This window comes from Trachinotus anak, unplaced genomic scaffold (genome assembly GCF_046630095.1).
Source record: "Trachinotus anak isolate AG129_WGS33_773 ecotype Australia unplaced genomic scaffold, CSIRO_AGI_Tana_v1 ptg000013l, whole genome shotgun sequence".
NCBI lineage: Eukaryota > Metazoa > Chordata > Actinopteri > Carangiformes > Carangidae > Trachinotus > Trachinotus anak.
The window spans coordinates 28,825,001-28,845,370 of record NW_027273864.1 but is presented as its reverse complement, the minus strand read 5'-3'; the positions used below and the strand labels follow the sequence as shown (position 1 = coordinate 28,845,370).

Genomic DNA, 20,370 nt, shown 5'->3' with positions numbered 1-20,370 from the left:
ATCAGCAGACTGACTCGGGCGGGTGGAGTTAGTGCTTTATTTATCACTGAAAAGCCTTTTATTAATCATGACACTGGAACATCAATCACTGAAACATATTTACAGTTCAACATCATCCATCCTGTCGTGTTCTGTCTGTCGATAAAGTGCAGCTCCATCAACACCAGTCCTTCACCTGAAAACATCATCCCAAAAAAAAAAAACCCAAAACAAACTCATCATCAGTAACTGTTGATTTAGAGACGTCTTCACCACGTTAACTTCCCCACAGCCGACTGAAGAGGTTTTGTCTGTTGTACATGCAATGTCTATGATCCTGAAACCGAAGCTGATGCTGTTGTTTCTCCTACAGATAATCACTCTGGATAAATGCTGATTAATGAATAAATCCTGTGAGAAGCAAACAATGACCCAGATCAACGCACATCGATGCTGTGATGTCAGGAGAATCACGCAGGCTCAGCTGGTTATTTGGCAGAAAAGATGGAGGACTGTCTTTTTTTATGAAGCCTTCTATACGTCAAGATGCTAAAAATGTGTAACTTCTTCAAAGTTTACTGCTTCAATAAAATATACCTTTTTTTGAAAAACAGAGAAAATCGCAGCTTCCTTTCATCAAACCGTCGTCAGGAACAGCAGAAGTGAGGAGAGCGACTGATCAGATTTGTGCTTTAGTTGAAAGATCTCCAACGTTTCACAATAATCCAAACAAAGACAGGCAGGGTGAAGCAGCTCTGACTCACTTCTGTGGCCTAAAATCAGTGTATGTTTCTCATTAACGAGCATTACTTTCATGCAGTTATTGATTTGTAAGAGGTCTTAGATCTTATTTTGGAGAGAGACTCTTCAGATTACGTCAATTTAAAATCTGATTTTCCTCTTTTTCTTTTTCACACCTTCCGGGTCTGTTTGGCTCTGGTCATGACAACACGCTGACACACACTGATACAAACTGCACGAGAGGCTGCGACGCTTCATGTGTTTCCACAATTACTTCAACAAATACAGAAAAAGAACAAGTGTGAAACATAGAAAAGTTCATATTGGCACTGAAAGTGTTAAATTGTTGAATATTTTCACTGTTGCTAAATTAGAGCTGACCTTTGACCTCATGGTGACTATGGTGACAAGAAAATTTGGTGCTGAAATTTCAGTGGTCGGTATTTTCCAGCAGGTAAAGTTCAGGAGAGTCACATCACAAACTCTGACTGAGGAAGAACTGAAAAATCTTCAGGTACCTCGATGAAGGGCCGACACATTAACACAGCTGATCCACTGGGAATGATCATTTTGTTTTTGTCTTCATTTCCAGTGTTTTTGCATAAAATCCCAGCAGGAGTTTGAACACTGATTTAATGATCAACAAGTCGAACTTCTGCTAACAGCTGAGCTAAGTTTGGTTGAAAAGTTCATTTTATTTTAGACAACTAAGTTACAATAATGTACCTTTTGTTTCAACAGTGTTCAACATACTTCTTTCCCCTTTGTTTCAGCTCAAGAGGCTTTAATGTTCTAAACATCATCTTACTGCAAAGTGTCCAACAGAACACACAGTGGGCTCAGACGGTCTGAGCCCACTGTGTGTTCTCTGTCTGCCTGCTGCAGCTCTTTACTGACGCTGAATGATATTTATGTTTAAAAATATTTGAATCCAATCTGCTCTTCACGGCTGCACCACTCACACATTTTAAATGTCCTGCGCATCAGTTTCCCAAATTTCAGCGCCACATGTTTGGTGTTGCTGAAATTTAGAATTTAAAATGAAGTTGAACAATATTAGTGATGTAATGAGTGACAGGCATACCACTGCCTTTTTAAAGGGTTAATCATGATATCTCACCATGAAGCAGATCATATCTACATGCTGAACCGCAGCCACTGAAACACGGATCAAACCACAGTGACACTGAGTGTAACGTGGAGATGCCTTTAACAGAAAAACAGCAAGTGATCAGTGTTTACCTCCTCGTCTGACAGGAGCAAAGGCTGAAGTAGTTTTATTTTTAACCACGATGACCGTTCCTGACTCTTAATATGTTTTTGTGCCTAAATCTGACGAAACCTTCACTACAGAGGTGAAAGGTCACTGAGCAGACGTGTCCATCGTGTTTATTTTACAAGGCACTGACAAATAATTATCGTCACAGAAGTGTATGAGCAACACTAATGTGAGTCCATGTGGAAGACGTTCTGGCAAAAAATGATATTTTCATCCAACTTTATCCTGATTTGACCAAATCTCTCTGAATCTGCTCCTCTTCACCGTCCTCGCCGCCGCCGCCGTCACTATGGAAACCAGCTCACTGAGAGTCAGACTTAGTTAGGGAGTTAGGAAATCTACGATAAATGTTTTACTGCATTTGTGGCTGTTTCAATGACGACAGCACTTATTGATTATTGACAGATCAATCACATGACTGACCATTGTACTGAATATAGAGAAACAGGAAACAGTTTCGGACACAGCTGAAAACATTAGGTGGATAAACCCGGTGATCTGGAGGAGAGCTCTGCGACCTGTTTTCATTTCGATGCACCAGCTCTCTCCTTTACTGTGGCTGCAGTGATTTTTTTAAATCTATCTGCAGATCTTTTTTTTTTTTTTAAACATCTGAAAACTACAAACCAAAAAATACCAACCCCAGTTTCCTACAGCTCCAGATGACGGCAACAAACAACAAAACCCAAAAATATTTCATTTACTACGAAGTGAGATAAGAAATCAACTAACTGTCACAACTGAGAAGTTGAATCCATTAGATCTTTAGTGTTTTTGCTTAAAAACAATTTGTTATTATTTCTACTTATTATTATTTAAAACAGTTGCCAATTCATTATCTATGGATTAATCAACTAATCGTTTTAGGTCGACTGTGATGATTTAGTAAGTTTCCATGAAATGCATGAAAACCAGTGACTGTCTGGAGGGAAGATGAGATCATACTGAAACATCACAAAAAAAAAGAAAAAAAAAGAAAGACAGTCAGCTGATCACAACAGAAAGGACTCTTCAAAATAAGACTCCCTGCTCACTCTCTACTTCTTCTTCTCTTCTTGTTTTAGAGCACTGTCGGTCACATGTTTGACCAACAGCACTGTGAGAGAACAGCTGTAGGTGTCCTGTTGCCTTTTGGGATCTCCTAAGTGCCAAAGTGCTCCTGAGCAAGAGACACTGACTCTGTCCACATCTGCATTCTGTGTTTTCTCAGGCGTCTCCTTCAGATCCTGGTTCAGTATTCCTCACGTGTTGTTCTGCTTTATATCCTCTGTCATTACTCTTAGCTTTTTTTTTTTAATAAAATAAACATATAAAACAGAAACTTACAGGTTAATCTATGTTTTTTGTCCTTTTCTGGATAGCGGCGCCGGTATAAAAAGCAGCGTTTTTACACACAGAATAAAACACGCGTCCATGACAAGACGTTTCCTCGCCCCCCCCTCCCTCCCCTTATAGTGAGGGTGTGTTTAGTTTAACCTTCGTTTTCAGGGTGACAGGCTCCACCACAACCTTTGAACAGAGTCCAGCAGAGAGGGAGCGCATGTTTTTCAGTCCCAGGCAGCCCGGGCGGGCAGGTGGTGTTCCCCTCCCCCCCTCTGACTCCTGAGCTGCTGCTTCGACAGTACCAGCTGGGACCTGCCTGGGAGGTAAAACATGCATCCTCTGCTGTCGTTAGGCTTCAGACTCGCCCTTCTTCTTCCCCTCGTCCCCAGCATCGCTGTCCTCTGATTGGCTGTTGCTAAGCACAAGGAACTGTCCATCAGAGCCAGGCGGGTTGACAGGACGACTGGAGGCGGCAATCAAGCGGCTCTGCTCCTCCAGATCCTGAAGAGACAGAACCAAGTCAACCGAGTGTAGCCAAACACAGACCCTACACAAGGTCACCTATGTATCTGTTCATAACATTGTGGGGCTCAGGGTTAAAGGTTAAAGGTCACCTTCTCTATCTGTCTCTGTTTGCTGAGTTCCTCCTGCTGCTTCTCTTTGGCCTTGTCCTGCTCCTTCCTCTTCTCCACCGCCTTACGGTCCTGCACAACAAAACACAACAAACATCACTAACATCCACAACAACACCTGAAGGAACCATCACCGCCGCCAAACTGTGAGGGGGTTCTCTTCAGCTTCAGTACAAAGGAGTTACAAGCAGCTCTCACCATCTCAGAGTGGAAGGCTATCTGCTTGGCCAGACCGATACTGTCACAGATCTGCAACACATGAAGGAGACAGACAGGTCAGACAGACACACAGACCAAACAGACTGTTGGACAGTGAGACAAACAGATGAGCAGAACCTTCTCTCCGTCGTTGTTGGACTCGAAAATGTAGCAGACGGCTCGGCTGTCACCCCGCCCGCTCGCTGACTGCAAAACGAAACCAAACAGCCTCTTGTTGTCCTGGTGGGACGAACACTGAATCACGCTGGACAGAGGGAACTGCAGCAGGAGGAGGACGGAGGAGAGAGGAGGATAAAAGTTAGGAAGAGGAGACTGGAACCAACCACAGATCATTACAAACATGTGTGAAACTACAACAGATCATCGTACCCTGAGTCGAGTGACCTGTGTCTGAGGATCAATGAGCCTGAAAAGAAAAGAGCAAACGTTAAACTCAAAGACTTTTCCAAACTGAGAACATGTTGTTAATCTGCATCAGTGCTTTTTAATGTGTAAACAGAAACATCAATTTCTAATTTCAATTTCCTTGTCATTAAATGCACTGAACAAAATCAGCAGAGCAAGAACCATTAGATTTTTATGACCCTCAGAGCAAACATTTAGCTCCACACTGCTCAGGTTCAGAAGAACTTAAAGTTCCCTGTGGAGTTTTTTTTTTTTTTGTAAACAAACAAAAGTTATGTTCATGTTCAGTGTGCGTGCATCCTCCTGCATGAGACAAACAAAGTGGGCCCTACTCATAAAAACTACTCCACAGATCTACTACAAGTCAAAAACTCTTCTGTTCTGTCCCACATGTTGATACTGTGGCTGTGATGAAGACTGAAGTCTCTGGAGGAAGCTGCTGCAGCTGAAAACACTCAGTCTTACACCAGATTTCTGTCTGAAGAAGCCTCCCAACACACACACACACACACACACACACACACACACAGACACACACAGACACACACAGACACACACAGACACACACAGACACACACAGACACACACAGACACACACAGACACACACACTGCGGTTCCTACTTGAGGCAGTCACAGGTGACCAGCAGGTGCGACTCGGTCATCCTGAAGATGTTGTGGATGGCTCTGGCGGCCAGGATCTGTCTCATGGTCTCAGAGATGACGTCTGCTGACTCCGCACTCCTCACCTCCATGGAGCCCAGGAAGCGAACGATGAAGAGCTGGTGGAGGATCGAGTCTGTAGAGCACGAAAAATAAAAAAATCATTCACAGCGTATCTGTCTGCTGTTCCACTCAGGGAATTCCACTGTGATCAAAACTGGCCTGAAATATATTATTATACTTATCATTATTCATTCTTTTAAATTGTAGTTAAACTATGAGGGCAAACATTATTATTTGAACATTTTTAAACAGCAGCTGAAAACTTATTTATTCAACTTGGCTTTTAATTCTGTAATATTTTACAATACTTACTAGTTCCTGTTTTTATTTTGTTTGTTTGTTTGATATTTGTATTGTCTAACTTGATTGTTCCTCTATTCAACTTGGTTTTATTGTACTATTCCATTTTTTATTGTAAAACACTTTGAGCTACATCTCTTGTAGGAAAAGTGCTTCATAAATAAAGTTTACAATTATAATGATAAAATTATAATTATATATAATATAATAATTATATAATAATGAGAATTATTATTATTATTATTATTATTATTATTATTGTATTTATTTATTTATTATTAAGGAAATTACACTGAAACTTTATTACAGGTTCTGCTAATTGTTATAATTATGTCAATAAAAGAGATTTTTTTTAAAAATTTTAATGCCACATATTACAATAAAATAAAATATAAAATATAGACAGTAAAAAATAAGAGCTGGTAATGTTGGAGTCTGGAGAACAGGAAAAAAACCACAAACATATCACAATATATCCATCTGCATGGACTTTAGCATGAACCCAAACTCTAAAGGGAAACTTAAATTAGTATCATATTTCTTTCTGACATGTAGGAATAAAATAACCCAGTTTAGCCTCAGACAGTCCTGATGCTGCTTTTTATCTGAGGTGGGAAAATTCACCAGATCATTATTTGCAATAAAACAACCAGGTAGTCTTCAGCCTTGAAGACTTTTCTCTTACACAATACAAGCAGACTCTTCATAAACACTTTGAATAAAACAGTTTCACCTTTGTGTGTCTCGTATAAAATCTCATTGTTGCCCCCTGGGGCTGAGGAGGGGGCCCACACTCACAACACAGACCAGCTGTAGCTGCAGTGAGTGTTTTCTGCAACAATGAAATCACTGTAGTTTGAATGAGGAGAAGGATCCTGCACTCAAACACTTACTTACTCACACACACACAGCGACAAGTTTGGTGCATCAACGCCACAGACACCATGTTAGCCTCCATTTAAATACATGAAATATTGAGACAGACGCTACCTTCACTGTCTTCTGAAGTGTTGTCTCCTGTCTCTCCAAAAGGATTACTCCTTCTGTAGGAGACACACACAAACACACACACACACACACACATAATGTATCGTAGGATTTGTTGTTCTGAAGATCATTTTTTGTATTGATAAACAACAAAGTACAAAAAACTCATTAAAATGTTTTGTATTGTGTGAAGACATAAATCTGTCTGCATGGAGATGCTCCAGTGGACGTGAGACAGGAATTCAATTTTTCTTAATGTGGTTGAACACACACACACACACACACACACACACACACACACACACACACACACACACACACACACACACACACACACACACACACACACACACACACACACACACACACACACACCCCTACCTGCCGGACTGTGCTGCCGTCTTGCTCTGTCCTGAGTTTTCCTCGCTGACGGGGGAAATGATGTCAAACTGGATTGGTGTTTCTGGGTCAACCAGAGCGTCCAATGAGAGCACAGAAAGAGCAGGCGATGGCTCGGACCCCACAGAGCTAATACTGCTTGCTCGGCCTGCACGCCCTTTACTGGAATGAGGAGAGAGAGAGAGAGAGAGAGATACTGTGCAAATGGAGGTGTGACAGAAATCTGATCTTCATGAAATCTGGCGGCTGATTGGTTACGAGGTCGTCGATCACGCCGCGTCAGTGTCGGTACTACCTGCCGGGTCTCATGCTCTCGTGTCTCTGCTGGAAGGACGGTGATGGCGTCACAGCTTCGATAGCTGATTGGTTCACTCTGGCTGCCAGCTCCTGCCAATAAGAAGACAGTACTGTCAGCGTCAACCAATGGGAAAACATTATCAAAGCACGCATCCAAGATGTTTTCCTCTTTTTCTCCTGCTTTCTAATAAAAAATACTGTTATCATCCACGTAACACTTCCCAGTAACAAAGACATTTTTTTATTTTTGTCTTCCTGTTCCTGTTGCTGCGTCTCACATCAGATACTTCAGTCAGTACACTCACATGTAGTACACTGTACACACACTGTGTACTCACTGGTGCAGTGCAACCAAACAATGCCCCTGTGCACTGACCTCTGCGTTCTCGCTCAGGTAGATCCTCTTGGAGATGTTGTTTATGGTGGAGATCCACTGGTGGAGAAAGCAGCAGGAAGATGGTGTGAGAAAACAACAGAACAGCTTATGAACAAAAAAAAAAAAAAACAAAGCAGGTCACATGACAGACAAACTATTTACCTCCTCGCAGTCCTTCCTGCTCTCCGCCTGCAGGGTCACCACTCTGACAGGACACAGAAGGAGAGAAGGTGGAGTTATAAACCCTGAACGTTTCAGAAAGACGAGAGCATCTGAGAAGAGTTATCGTCTTCATGGGAGAAGAATGTAAAGAACGGGAGCTCTCTCTCACTTCTTGCCGTCGAAGGATGTGACCTGGAAGCAGAAGCGGCGGTCGTCACTGTCCACCGCCATGACGGAGCAGTTGTCGAGGTCTGTGACCAGCCCGCCCGCCACCTCGCCGCGGCCCTGCTGCATCAGGTTACCGCCCTGCGTGAAGAAGTACTGACGCTCCCAGGACGTCGACACCAGACCCGTCTTACTGAGAGACAGACAGAGGAACTACTTTAACAAACTAACAACAAACCTCACAATTCAAGCTCAGGGTTTGTTTGTTTTTTATAGTTTTTGTTGCTCATAACACTGGACTGACCACGGTAACAGCTGAGATCTGAGAACATCCTCAAAAAGAAATCTGAGTACGATGATCAGACAGGTTGGAAACAAGCAAACAGTTTATCCACATGATCTAAAGCACTTTATCTGGAGGTCAAACTGACAGAGAGAGGACCTGAAATGTTGTGATAATCCTTCACTATGCAGGGAAACTGTATCAACATGACCACAGGAAGTATAATAGGTCAAAACTGAAGCTATAATTAATTTTACTGTCTCACCTTCATTTTCTCCTCCAAATCAGTTCGTTTCCAACCTGTCTGCTCATGTTTCTTTTATTTTTGGCCACTTGGCCTCACATCTTTTTAGTAATATCACCACATTCTCAAACGCCAGCTGGTACCTGGTGAGTACCATGTTAATATTATTACAAATACAAATGGAAATAAGAAATAAATTGTATGAAACTCAAATTAATCTTCACAGCTCCTATGGGCAGGATCTGAAAGTCTCAGTGGAAGTATCAGTTTTCAGAGACTAAAGACACAATGACCATGTTTTCAAACTGCTGACAGTTTATCTCAGATGAGTGCTGATGACTCAGGGAGCAGTTTATCGTGGCTGCAGTATTTTATGAGCTGCATTAAAGCCCCACGTGAAGGTTTTAAAGATTCTAACTTCGACTCCCCCAACTCAAGACATGCAGACTGAAGAACACCGACATGAATGAACTGAAAGCAGCTGAAATGAAAACACTGCATCGTCAAACACACAGAACGTAACGGAAAAATCTATTCACAGGGGCTTTAATGTGAACTAGAAATAAAAAGTGTGTGTGTGTGTCTTACTTGCGGATGTACAGGTAGCCCTGCTTCCTGGTCAGGTTGCGACAGACAGGTGAGTGGGCGGGGTCAGGGTCACACGGTGCATAGAGTGAGTCACATGATCTCTCCATCTCCTGAATGGTCTGCTGCATCTGCCCCACCTCCTCCTCCATCTCCCGACGGACACTAAACACACACACACACACACACACACAAACACACACACACTGTATTCACACTCATGCTCTTCATATTTCTGTACTGTTTCAGCTCCTTTAAATCCAGTGTAACTTTAAAACTGAGTTATAACCAATAAAACACAGAACGGACAAAGGGAGAAAACATTTAAGACACTTTTGGGAGGACGGGGGTGGGTTCAGGCTCTTACTTCTGCACACTGGTTCCTATGGTTCCCAGGAAGTCCTCCCACTGCTGGGTGAGATTTTCTGAGCCCAGCTTAAAGAAGCTGATCTGCACAGAGCAAACACAGATAGAGACCAACACACATCAGCAGGTTCCACTTCAACATGACAGCAGTCTGATGTTTCTCTCTGTTAACAGAGACATTTATGTATTGTTGCTGTGGCTGTGATGCAAATGAAGAGCTCACATACAGCACACACATAAACATAAACATGTGGTTGTCAGATTGTGTGATGAATGTCGTTCATCATGTCCACTAGGACAGTGTATTCACCAGCATCTTATCTTGCCTTATTCTGACTGGTTACTCTGTGGACATGGCTCGGAGCAGCCGTCATACTCTCAGTATTTGATCCTATATTTCTGGCTCTGTCACAGTTTTGGTCTCCAGAGCTCTAAACTGGGACCCTGCAGTGAGATATAGGGACAAGATTCTGTATCAGTGACCAAAGATTTCACCTGACGACTGTAAATTGTAAAGAGTTTTGATTGGATGACAACCCAAAATCCTGTTTTCAGAGTTTTACCTGGCTCTTCTTGGGGCAGGTGGAACCTGTATCCAGTCTGACCTGAACCGAGGTTAAAATTAAAGTGTGGGTCTGAGACCAGGTTCAGGTTGGGTCAGAAAAACTTCAGAGCACAGTGTACACTAAATGACTGTGTGTGTGTGTGTGTACCTGGGCCTGCATGTAGCCCAGCAGTGGCTCCAGCAGAGCTGTTTTCTTCTTGTACTGTAGTGTGTTCAGCGAGCAGAAGTAGTGCATCATGGTCTGGTGCTGTTTCTTGCGGGAGGTGTAGACGTCCTCCACAGCCTCCGCCCGCACCTGCAACACACAAGACTCAACTCAGCATTAAGATTTCAGATAATCTCCTCTAGTCAACGATATCATTTATAATCTGATAATCGGAATGTGAAATCTTCAAATTGACACATAACTCCTGCCGAGCATTTTCCCTCCAGGCAGCTGCTGCTCTGAGAACCCAACACAACAACCACTTAACTGACAAAAACTATAAACTGACCAATGGTTCACTCTGACTTGATGGTGAATCTCAGGGGCTTATTCATAAAAAAGAATTTCCAAGAAATAAACTGAAACGGCAGCCTATAAACTGACGTGTGCAATAAAAGAGTAAACAATAAAAATATACAATGAGAACAAAAACGATCGCAGCAGCATTCACTGCTCGGACCCCTAATTAGACATGAATGAGTTAAAACACTAAAACCAGATTGAATAATCCAGAGGTTGAGTCCATGTGCTTCTACTGAAGCACTGAATAAAAAACCTGTGTGAGGAGCGTTCCTCTCACTGATGTGGTTACCTTGTCGTTGTCCCTCTTCTTGGACAAGCGGCTGTATCGATTAATGGCTGTGTCATGATCTGCACACAGGCACAAACAGGCAGGTAAGAACGAAACACAAAGCAGCAATGAAGACACAAATATTCTGCCTGTAACCACTAAAAACAGGTTGAAATCTTCATTTAAGTGCAGCTAAACCTCAATAACAGACTGAGTGAAGGTAGTTTGGAGCCAACAGAGTCAGATCTGCCCACGTTCCTTCAGATCAAATGTGACTCTACACTGTGATGGGTCAAGCTAACTGTGACTGAGAGGTAGCAGCTATAAATCCTCACATTATCTTCATTCAAATTAGGACAGACAACACTCCATAGCCATGAATTAACACAAATGAAAATGTGGTTAAACAAATGTCAATCAATGACCTGCTTTAAGGAAATTCTTACATAAAAATGCCAAATATTGTGAGAATCTTTTCTCAGATTATTAAAAACTGAAGAGTTGAAAGAAAATAGGAAACAGGCCGATGCTCAGCCTCTGCAGCTGTCCAGAAACTGTAACTAACATAATCTAGTCAAAAATGCATAAACTGTCCTCTTTTTCTGGAAAAATAACTGATTTGACAAAAACACCTTTGTGATTCTCGACATATTTGAATATCCCCTCTGAGGCTTCAAGCAAAGCTGATTTGAGCTGATAAAAAACACAACACTAGCCTACAGGGGGGCGGCACATAAACAGTCAATTGGGAACTTGTGATGAGCATTTATTAAAAAAAAAGAAAAAAAAAGATAAACTGATAGAAAATTAGTTGCAGCCCAAAGTAGCGGCGTCAACTTACCATCACTGGCGATCTGGAAGACTTCCTTCAGAGTGAGGATCTCTGGAGAGAGACAAAAAGAATTACAAGTTACAGTACAAGGGATATTTTTGTTTTTCTGTTCATGTTGACACCAGATACTGGCACAATTGTACTTTTTGTCTGGGTCTATTTTCCACAGTTTAGGCTCTTAAGCTCTACTTAAGGGAAATCTTAATGCTTTAGACGACTGAGTGCTTGCAATTTGCTCTCACTAATGCTCTTGTGTCTAATTAGGAGCAAATCCCTGCAGCCGAGTTCCATAATCTGTTGGAAATCTTGTCAAATCACATGTTTATCACATTTGACTGGAATGGATGGTTGTCCACATACTTTTGACCATGCAGTGTTTTTTTTGTTTGTGTGTTTGGTCGTGTTTCCCCTACCCTTCAGGTCTCTTTCTTTAAACTGAGTGATGGGAAACATCATGGCATCGGCAAGTTGGGTGGACAAGACAGCGTGACAGGAACTCAACTAGAGAGAGAGAGAAAGAGAGAGAGAGAGAGAGAGAGAGAGAGAGAGATAAATCAGCAGAACAACCACAGCTTGAAGATGAACACATAAAACAAACTTTCCTGCCAAAACACAGAGATCTGGTGTGTTTCGTGTTCCCTCTCACCTCATCAATAACTTTTGCAAACTGCTGCAGGGTGGAGCTCATCACCTCATCATCGCCCCCTAGAGGAAACCGCTGCAGACAACAGCAGGATTAGATTGATTGCTGTGAGAAAAATGCAGAAGCTGCAGCAACAGGTCAGCATCAAACTCACAGCATATGAAGTAAAATATCTCATCATCATCGAAAACATTGTTTAAATGTTGACCTGTGGTTGTTACTAATGGAAAGCTCTGGGGTCATCAAAATATTTAGAAAACTGTGAAAGATCTGAGACAATCCTAGCTGCTAGCTGTAAAAATCAACAGTGCACCTTATACCCAGAGGTGTAGTGAAGCCATATGTGTTAGAAGTTAACAGTTAAGGCCTGTGGCTAGCATTGTAAAGCTAATGGCTAGTGTTCAAAGGCTAATTGCAGGATCGTTACACTGATTGCTAGTGTTAGCATTTGTTTAGCATTTTAACATTTGTGGCTTCTGTTTTAGGGATGGTGCTCATGTGATAAGGCTGTTAGCTAATGTTATACAGCCAGTGGCTACCTTATAGGACTAATGTTAGAAAGCAGCAGCTGTTATATTATATGGCCTTTGGCTGCAGCTGGTGTTATAAAGCTGATGGTTAGCTTCATATGGCCAGTGGCTAGTAGCATGAAGCTGTGGCTGGTGTTATAAGGTTAATAACTGGTGTGATAACACTGATGGATAGTGCTACATGACCACTGGCTAGTTTTATAAGGCTGATAGCTGGTGTGATATGGTTGATGGCTAATGTTATAAATTTGGAGCTAGTGTTATAAAACTGTGATTAATGTTATTTGGCCTGTGGCTAAGGTTGTGAGGTCAATGGCTAGCGTCAAAACACTGATGGATAAGCCAGTGAGCTCTATTATAAGGCTCGTGTCTGGTGTTATAGCGTGTTGGCCAGTGTCATAGGGCTGGTGGCTGGTATGAAGTGGCTCACCTGCTTGTCATACTCTTTCAGCAGTCTGGAGGTCAAGTGTGTTGCAGCACTGAGCTCATTCTGGAAGAAAAACAACAGGCATGGCACTGAGCAGATGGAAACACATTATTCAATCAGTAGCCACACTTTCATGGTGCTGTGTGTTGTAGCCTGCACCTGTAACGCCAGTGGCACTATATCTGTCAGTTGTGTGTGTGAGTGCGTACCTGTGCATCATAAATCCTGTGCATAGCCTGATAGAGCTGTGTGCAGTAGTTGGAGATGGCTGCAGTGTCCTCCTCAAACACTCCCAGCAGAGAGCGGGTCTGTGTACAAAACACACAATAAAAGAGGTGAATGAAATTGTTCATTATTTGTCCCATCCATAAAACCTTAGCAAATGATCCCCTGTGTGAGTGCCAAAAACCAAACCCATGTCTAGCTATGTAAATCCACACCTGTGACCTGTCCCCACAGTACAATTCTGTTATCAAGGAGTGTCTCAACTGCATTTCTTGCCTTCAGCAAGCCAACAAGCTCATCTGTCATTGTGAGAGATTAAGTAAACACAGTGTATTAAAAAGTCAGCACATAAAGAATTTTCCCACCCCTGAAGTAGCTAAAATAATCAATCAATTATTAAAGTAATTTCTGATTCATTTTCTGGCGATCAGCTAATCTAAAACTTCACTAATCACTTGCCTGGACAAACTGATGACACATTATCTAAACTAAAACATCCAAACATACTACAGTGTGCTTACGGACTGAACCTGTCAGGTGTATCACATATCGATCCCACCCTGATCAGTGATGTCACAGCAGATGTTTTGCCCTGGATTTGCTGCACTAACTGTGGTGTGTTTCGTGTCCTCTGCAGCAGAGCAGCAGCAGCTTTCTGCTCTGAGCAGCTCACCAACAGAACAGGCTGCAGCAGGCCGATAAACAAACAGTTATCACTGCAAGGAGGGGAAACGTTTAGCTGAGAGGCTAAGGAAGTAGCTAACTACCCATTTAACGGGGTCATTTCAGTGCAAATCAACAATGAATGGCGTTTGACATTTTTGACTTCGTATTTTGACTGACACCTCCTCCAGCTGAGATGATTTTGTTGCGTGTCTCAGTTGACCTGCCTGGTTGACAGCGCTGGTTAGCCGAGCCGTTAGCGGCATCTCTTCGCTAGTTGTTGGCAAACACTGAGCCTACAAAGACAGTTAGCCTAGCTGGATAAGGGGCTAACGCTAGCTAGCTAACTGGAGCCTTCAAGGAAGAGCTCTGTTACCTGCGGACTGTCCTCCAGCGTCTCCTCTATCGGCAGCTTCTCTATCCCGGGCATGTCTGCGGCTGGCGCGTTGGAAATCGGTGCCAATCGACGGACAAAACACACAAGAAATCCGTCCGACAACTCCCACTCAAGATTTCTTGGCCACACGAATTCACAACACCCCAAAACAGATCCACCCAGTTGCGGGTGTCCCGCCCCCTATGTAGATTTTGATTGGATAGGAAACAACTTCCACGAATTCGATTGGTTCCTCGTTTAAAGGGGAAAAGGCGCCATTTTGGCTCTTACCAGGATCGCCCTTTCACTGGCTTCGTGCTCAATTCAGAGCCATAATGGCGCCCGGTCTGTTAAATTTGCAGGTGGGGAAACCCTCTGTCTGTGTTTATTGATATACAACCGGTTTATAAAGTTTCTACAGTTTTAAAAAGCTCATGGACACGAACCTCTGTGAATGCATCGCAGGATTTTAAATGTGCTCTGTATGTATTCTCTGTATATTCTGTCTTTATAGTCATTATTCAGATGTAACAGTATCACAACCATTTTCTTTAACGTTATTTTCAAGTTTTATATTTAACAATATGTATAATGTATTGTGTATAGTTTACCATCCCACTAGATAGAATTTTTTTTGCTTCGCACACATGTAAGGAAAAAAATCAACATTAATAAAGGTATTATAAATAAATACAATATACATAACAAACATGAAACTATGTTTATATATTTATAATGTATAATGGAACAATAACAACACTTGCAAATAATGCAAATAAAATAATTTAATTCATATAAAAATTACATTTACTGTCAATCAAGATGCCACTACGGATGACTTGTCAGGACGAGGCTTCCTCCACAAAGAGGGGGGACAGGGGACCACGAGGGAACAACTTCTCCGCCACACTGTGGAGTCCGTGCAGCACACAACAGCTCAGGCCGGTGCGGTACCTCTCAATGTTGGTGGCCCTGTACCACAAAGAGGTGTCTGCATTGTAGCATTCCACAGATGCCATCGTGGAGCCGTTGTGTCCTCCGACCACAAAGAGCTTGTCGTTCACCACCGCAATGCCAAAGTAGCTGCGGGGAGTGTTCATGGACGGTATGGATCTCCACCTGTTGGTTTGGGGGTTGTAGGCCTCAACACTGCGCATGTGGTAGCTCCCGCTTTGGGTGCCACCAACCTAGGAGAGAGAAGGTGGAAAGTGAGTCCAGTGTTTCAGAATGTTAAGGAAAACCACTGGAAACCCGCAGGAAACCCTGCAAAAATTTTAATTTTGGCTCCAATTCTGATAAAACAAGGAGTCTCACAGCACGTAGGAGATCCCGTTGGCATGGTAGTGCTGGCCCTTGAGTGAATGGAGAACCTAATGGTCCAAAATCAGCATCAAGCTAGCAAACTAGCATGCTACCAGTTAGCTCACGAGTGACCAAACCTGTAGCAGCACTTATTACATAAAGACATGCAAATTATTTCATTATCTCACAAATCATTTATCTCCTGTTTAGAGCAGTTTCTGTTTTGGGATTGCCTTAACCTAAAGACAAATAAAGGATTTACTGGACATACTCAATTTTAGATTTACTTAAATTACTTAAAGATTGATTTATTAATGGATTATAATTACATAGAGACCAGAGGAAGATCCTTGAGTCAGGTCACCAGTTTTTTAGGTTTTTTTCCACTCTCATATTGTAATATGTTGACATCTTGGAGGAAATATATGGAAATATTGATGTGGAGAGATCAATATGGTAGAACCAAAACACTAAGCAACATATTAATGCCACACTTACTGCATAGATATTGTCTCTGTAGGCAATGACCCCCAGGCCACTTCGGCAGGTCCTCATGGGTGCAATGAGGGTCCACAGGTTGGTGTCTGGGTTGTAGCATTCAGCCGTGCAAAGGCTGCAATGGCCATTGAAACCCCCGCAAATGTACACCTACAAACAGGTTTAGGACAGTAACTCTTATACTGATTGCTACTGATTGGGCAGAATGAAACCAAATTACCATCATCTCCAACATGAGGAAATTGGCTAACATGAGCATGATGCTAGGTGAAAATAACCCCCCCCACCCGTCATTACTTGTTTCAGTCATCTCTGTTTCACCCACCTTGCCATTTAGAGTTGTAGCACTGGCCCCACACCTCTTTCGACACATGGGTGCCATCATGGTCCACTGGTTGGTCTCAGGCTTGTAGCACTCGACAGTGTTGTGGTAGGTTTGTCCACTGAAGCCTCCCATGGCGTAAATGCAGCCATTCTGCACAGCAACGCTGACATAGCAGCGGCAGGAGTTCATGGGTGCCACCTGGTGCCACGTGCAGGTGATGAAGTCAAACCTTTGCACCGTATTCAAGTAAATTTCACGGTGGCAGCCACCAATGAAGTACAGAAAGTTATTGAGAACAGCGGCACCGTGGTGAGCACGAGACATCTCCACACCCACAGTGACCCAGCTGTTAGTTTGGGCATCATATGCCTCAAGCCTGGTTGTGGTACTGCTGAAATCATTGCCTCCAGTGGCCAATAAAATTTCAGAAGGCAGGCGTGGCCGGGTCAACGGGTGTCTGTAGACAGATTGTGAGTGTCTATTGGACCTGGAGAGAATATGCGCTGTGATTGCTTCATTGAGGATGGACATACATTCTCTGCTGTTCGTCACCACAGCATTGTTTAACACGACGTGTTGGAGGTAGTTAGGGGTCATCAAGCCCAGCCGCACCTAAAGAGATGGAAGAGCACAGCCGTTAGAAACAGTCTCTGACTGTTGGGGTTTTTAACAATTGGGAAGTTTCTGTAAATTTCACCCCAGCTATGTTAAGCCGACTACAGTTACAGCTGATTTATCATTTGTTACCTTGGGTAACAGCACGGAGATGTAGTTTCGTCTTTGCTCAGGCAGGTGGTTGATCCAGCGGATGACAGTCTCAAATGCTCTGTTTTCTTCGGTCACATTGAGATGATCGCTTTCAATGATGGCCACCAGCTCCTGCACAGAGAGCTCCATGAGCTCCTGGGAGACACAAAATATCTCCTCAAAGTGGTACAGGATGTAGTGGAAGGCCTTCTGCTTCAGCTCCAGGCAGTTATAGAAGTCCACCAGCCTCCAGACGCCGATACAGTTCCTCAGACACAGCTGGTCCTCCAGGAAGAAGCAGCAGGCCTGAACAATCCCCGGGACCAACAACTGGTCTGCAGCTGACAAAACCTCCACCACATTTTCCTCTGTCACGGGAACAGAGTGGGTGTAGGCATAATTGATGATAAGGTGCATCATCTCAGGCGACACCCCAGGGATAGTGTACACCTGCTTCTCTGAGGTCGTCCAGGCGCCGGTGAAAAGAGCGCTGCGGGATCAGGATTAATCAGTCATCAAAGTCAACTACATGTAACACAGTCATAACATCTGGCCTGTTCTTCCTAAATAGATAACTGAGCTTAACTGACAAGCCTGGATTTTTCACAATAATCTATTTTGATTCCTTCCCTCAAGCACCAACACATTTTGCATGTAGTCCCTGTCTGGTAAGACTGAGCAAATGTGATTGATACTGGGAAATGACAGCGGCATACGCTGCTGCATCAAGAAACTTTAACCTACAACTGCTGATGCGTGTTGCTTGGCACGCCCTTTTTCATAATAGGAGGTACTGGTATTACCGGTCTAGAGGAAACAGTGCAAGTTCAGCATCACACTTCATTCCTTTACTCACCAACAGCTGTCTCCAGCTGTGGAAAGCATCGCCAATGTTAACTCTTGTCTCTATCATATCTTTTCTTCTAGCCTACTGAAGTTAGCATGCTAACCAGCTAGCCCCGGCCTATTCCAGCCTGTCTTGTCACTTTCCAATAGCGACTCACTGTAGCCTCCAAAATGCCCTGAAGACATAACACTGCTCAGAGGGCGAATTATAACTTCTTGTCTTTAAATGCAACACTGGCTGAACCACCACCACCCACTTCCAGCAAAAAAACGTGTTCAGTGGCAGAGAAAACAAATAGCCCCTTTCATATATTTCATTACATTTCATAAATTTACTCAATCATCCAGTTTGACAGTGTCTCAGACCTTTTGTCCAGTCAACAGTTTGAAACGCAAGGTTTTTAGTCAACATCACTTTACTTTCATAAGTAAACTAAAGTAAAACAGAGAACTAGGGAATGTCTGGAAATGCTGCTTTAAAAATGACTCAAGCAATTAATTACTATCAGAATATAGTTGTTCTATTTTGATGATGACTTATTAATGGACTAATTGTTTCAGCTCTTGTCACAAGTAGAAATTGCTTTGTTTTTAGAGGTGATAAGCTAAAAAAATGTTAGGAAACACTGCTCTAAGAAACGTGGTAATTCAGTACCTCTCCACTGAGATGATCTACTCACCTGAAGTAGCGGCTGCAGCTGCAGAGGATGATCTTGTGGGCGTTGAACTCAGCGTCATCCACCTTGATCACCACGTCACATAGTTTTCCCTCCAGGCGAAATGCAGTTAAGACCGCAGACGCAGTGTCGCTCACGTTTTTCTCCATCTTGTCTCTGTGAGAATTCAGGCAGAAGGTGGAAGCAGAAGTTTGCCCCTGCTCACTCATTCTTGACATCAGTATTTTTCTCTGTACTGTGTGGAGTCTGAAGATCAGTTCAGATGCTCAGACACTTGTGAAGTGAAGGGTTGAGATTCTGAAGCTTTTATGACCTTGTGACCAGATTCTAGAGTGATTCATTATGACGTCACAGAATCTGAAGCTGTAACTGTCGCAGATTCTGGTTTGGATTTAAGTCTGGAGACTGCTGGGTTTTTTTCCCCTATGTTATCAGTTGTTATTTCTGCTGAAGGGTGAACCTGGTCTGTCCTCCTCTGTTAACTTCCTTTTTCTCACCATTTATTCCCCTTTCAGCAGAAAGGGGAATATCTGAAATTTCAGATATACAATCATAGCAAAGACTTCACACTAACTGACTCTGTACCAAGTCACCTGGTAGTTCGAGGTGCTGTTGAACTGTTGTAGTGTTTCTATTATTCTGCCTCCCCTCACTGATATAAATGGGAATAAAGTTATAGATCACTTCTTCTGTAATGTTAATCAGATAATTAATGGGAATTCAGGTCATGATTCATTTTGCAACAAGCATTATTTTCATTATTATCAATGAATCTGTCTGTTGTTTTTTATATTAATGGATTAATCATTTGGCCTCATAATATTGTGAAAAAATGCTCTTTACTCAGACTCTGTGTTGACATTTTCAGATCTTGTTTTGTCCGATCTGATGGTGAGGTTACAATTTGTTGTACTTGAACCTTGTTGTTGTTTTTAATGTTGTAATGTTTTGTTGGTGTTAGTACGTGTGAAGACTGAGGTTTAGTTGTGGCAGATTCATGTCAGTGATTTCCTTGGTATTAGTGGGTAAACTAGCTGTGGTCAGATTTCCTGCACAGAGACATCAAGCAACTCAAGAGCTGAGAAGTTTGTTAGTAACTTTTCGCCACAAGACGGCGACATTTCTGTGTCCTGAGAGGGAGGGGTGACCAGAAACATGAGAGCAGCAATGTACAACCATGTCTGGGCACTTTTACTCCCTAGAATAAAAAAAATCATAATTCATAGATATTTTTTTTTCTAAGTGTCCAAAATTTGTTCTATTTGTTCTTTAATGTCTTGCAATGTTTCCATTTCCCACAGACACAGATTTTCTGAAAGAACAATAAATTCACAGACACAGACAGATTTATACAGAACTGTACATCAGGTTTACTACAGACTCATACAGACTCACACATTTAACAAAGTTGTTTAAATATAAATATAAAGTCTCACATATCAACTAGGGCTGCAACTGAATCATCACAATCT

General features: G+C 42.5%; 2 protein-coding genes across 3 annotated transcripts; both read right to left on the bottom strand.

Annotated features, from left to right (window-relative positions):
- Positions 1-23: 23 nt before the first annotated feature.
- On the bottom strand, positions 24-14,695 carry appl1 (adaptor protein, phosphotyrosine interaction, PH domain and leucine zipper containing 1). Of its 2 annotated transcripts, XR_011693135.1 has the most exons (23): positions 14,504-14,695; positions 13,449-13,547; positions 13,243-13,302; positions 12,286-12,357; positions 12,053-12,140; positions 11,649-11,690; positions 10,829-10,887; positions 10,180-10,326; positions 9,468-9,550; positions 9,104-9,265; positions 7,993-8,181; positions 7,824-7,866; positions 7,662-7,718; positions 7,284-7,375; positions 6,971-7,150; positions 6,593-6,645; positions 5,201-5,375; positions 4,543-4,579; positions 4,291-4,431; positions 4,153-4,203; positions 3,937-4,026; positions 2,610-3,823; positions 24-2,578 (listed from the first exon to the last, which is right to left on the bottom strand). XR_011693135.1 is itself a non-coding variant. In XM_071493471.1 (22 exons), the coding sequence occupies exons 1-22, from the start codon at positions 14,555-14,557 to the stop codon at positions 3,671-3,673; spliced, it is 2,127 nt and encodes a 708-aa protein (XP_071349572.1). In that variant the 5' UTR covers positions 14,558-14,695; the 3' UTR covers positions 24-3,670. The 2 variants fall into 2 exon arrangements, 1 of the variants encoding a protein (XP_071349572.1); XM_071493471.1 differs by having other exon boundaries at positions 24-3,823.
- A 347-nt stretch (positions 14,696-15,042) lies between these two features.
- LOC139630235 (kelch-like protein 10) lies at positions 15,043-20,303 on the bottom strand. The gene is made up of 5 exons (XM_071493479.1): positions 18,902-20,303; positions 17,376-17,865; positions 16,629-17,240; positions 16,304-16,453; positions 15,043-15,690 (listed from the first exon to the last, which is right to left on the bottom strand). The coding sequence occupies exons 1-5, from the start codon at positions 19,114-19,116 to the stop codon at positions 15,346-15,348; spliced, it is 1,812 nt and encodes a 603-aa protein (XP_071349580.1). The 5' UTR covers positions 19,117-20,303; the 3' UTR covers positions 15,043-15,345.
- Between the last annotated feature and the right edge of the window lie 67 nt (positions 20,304-20,370).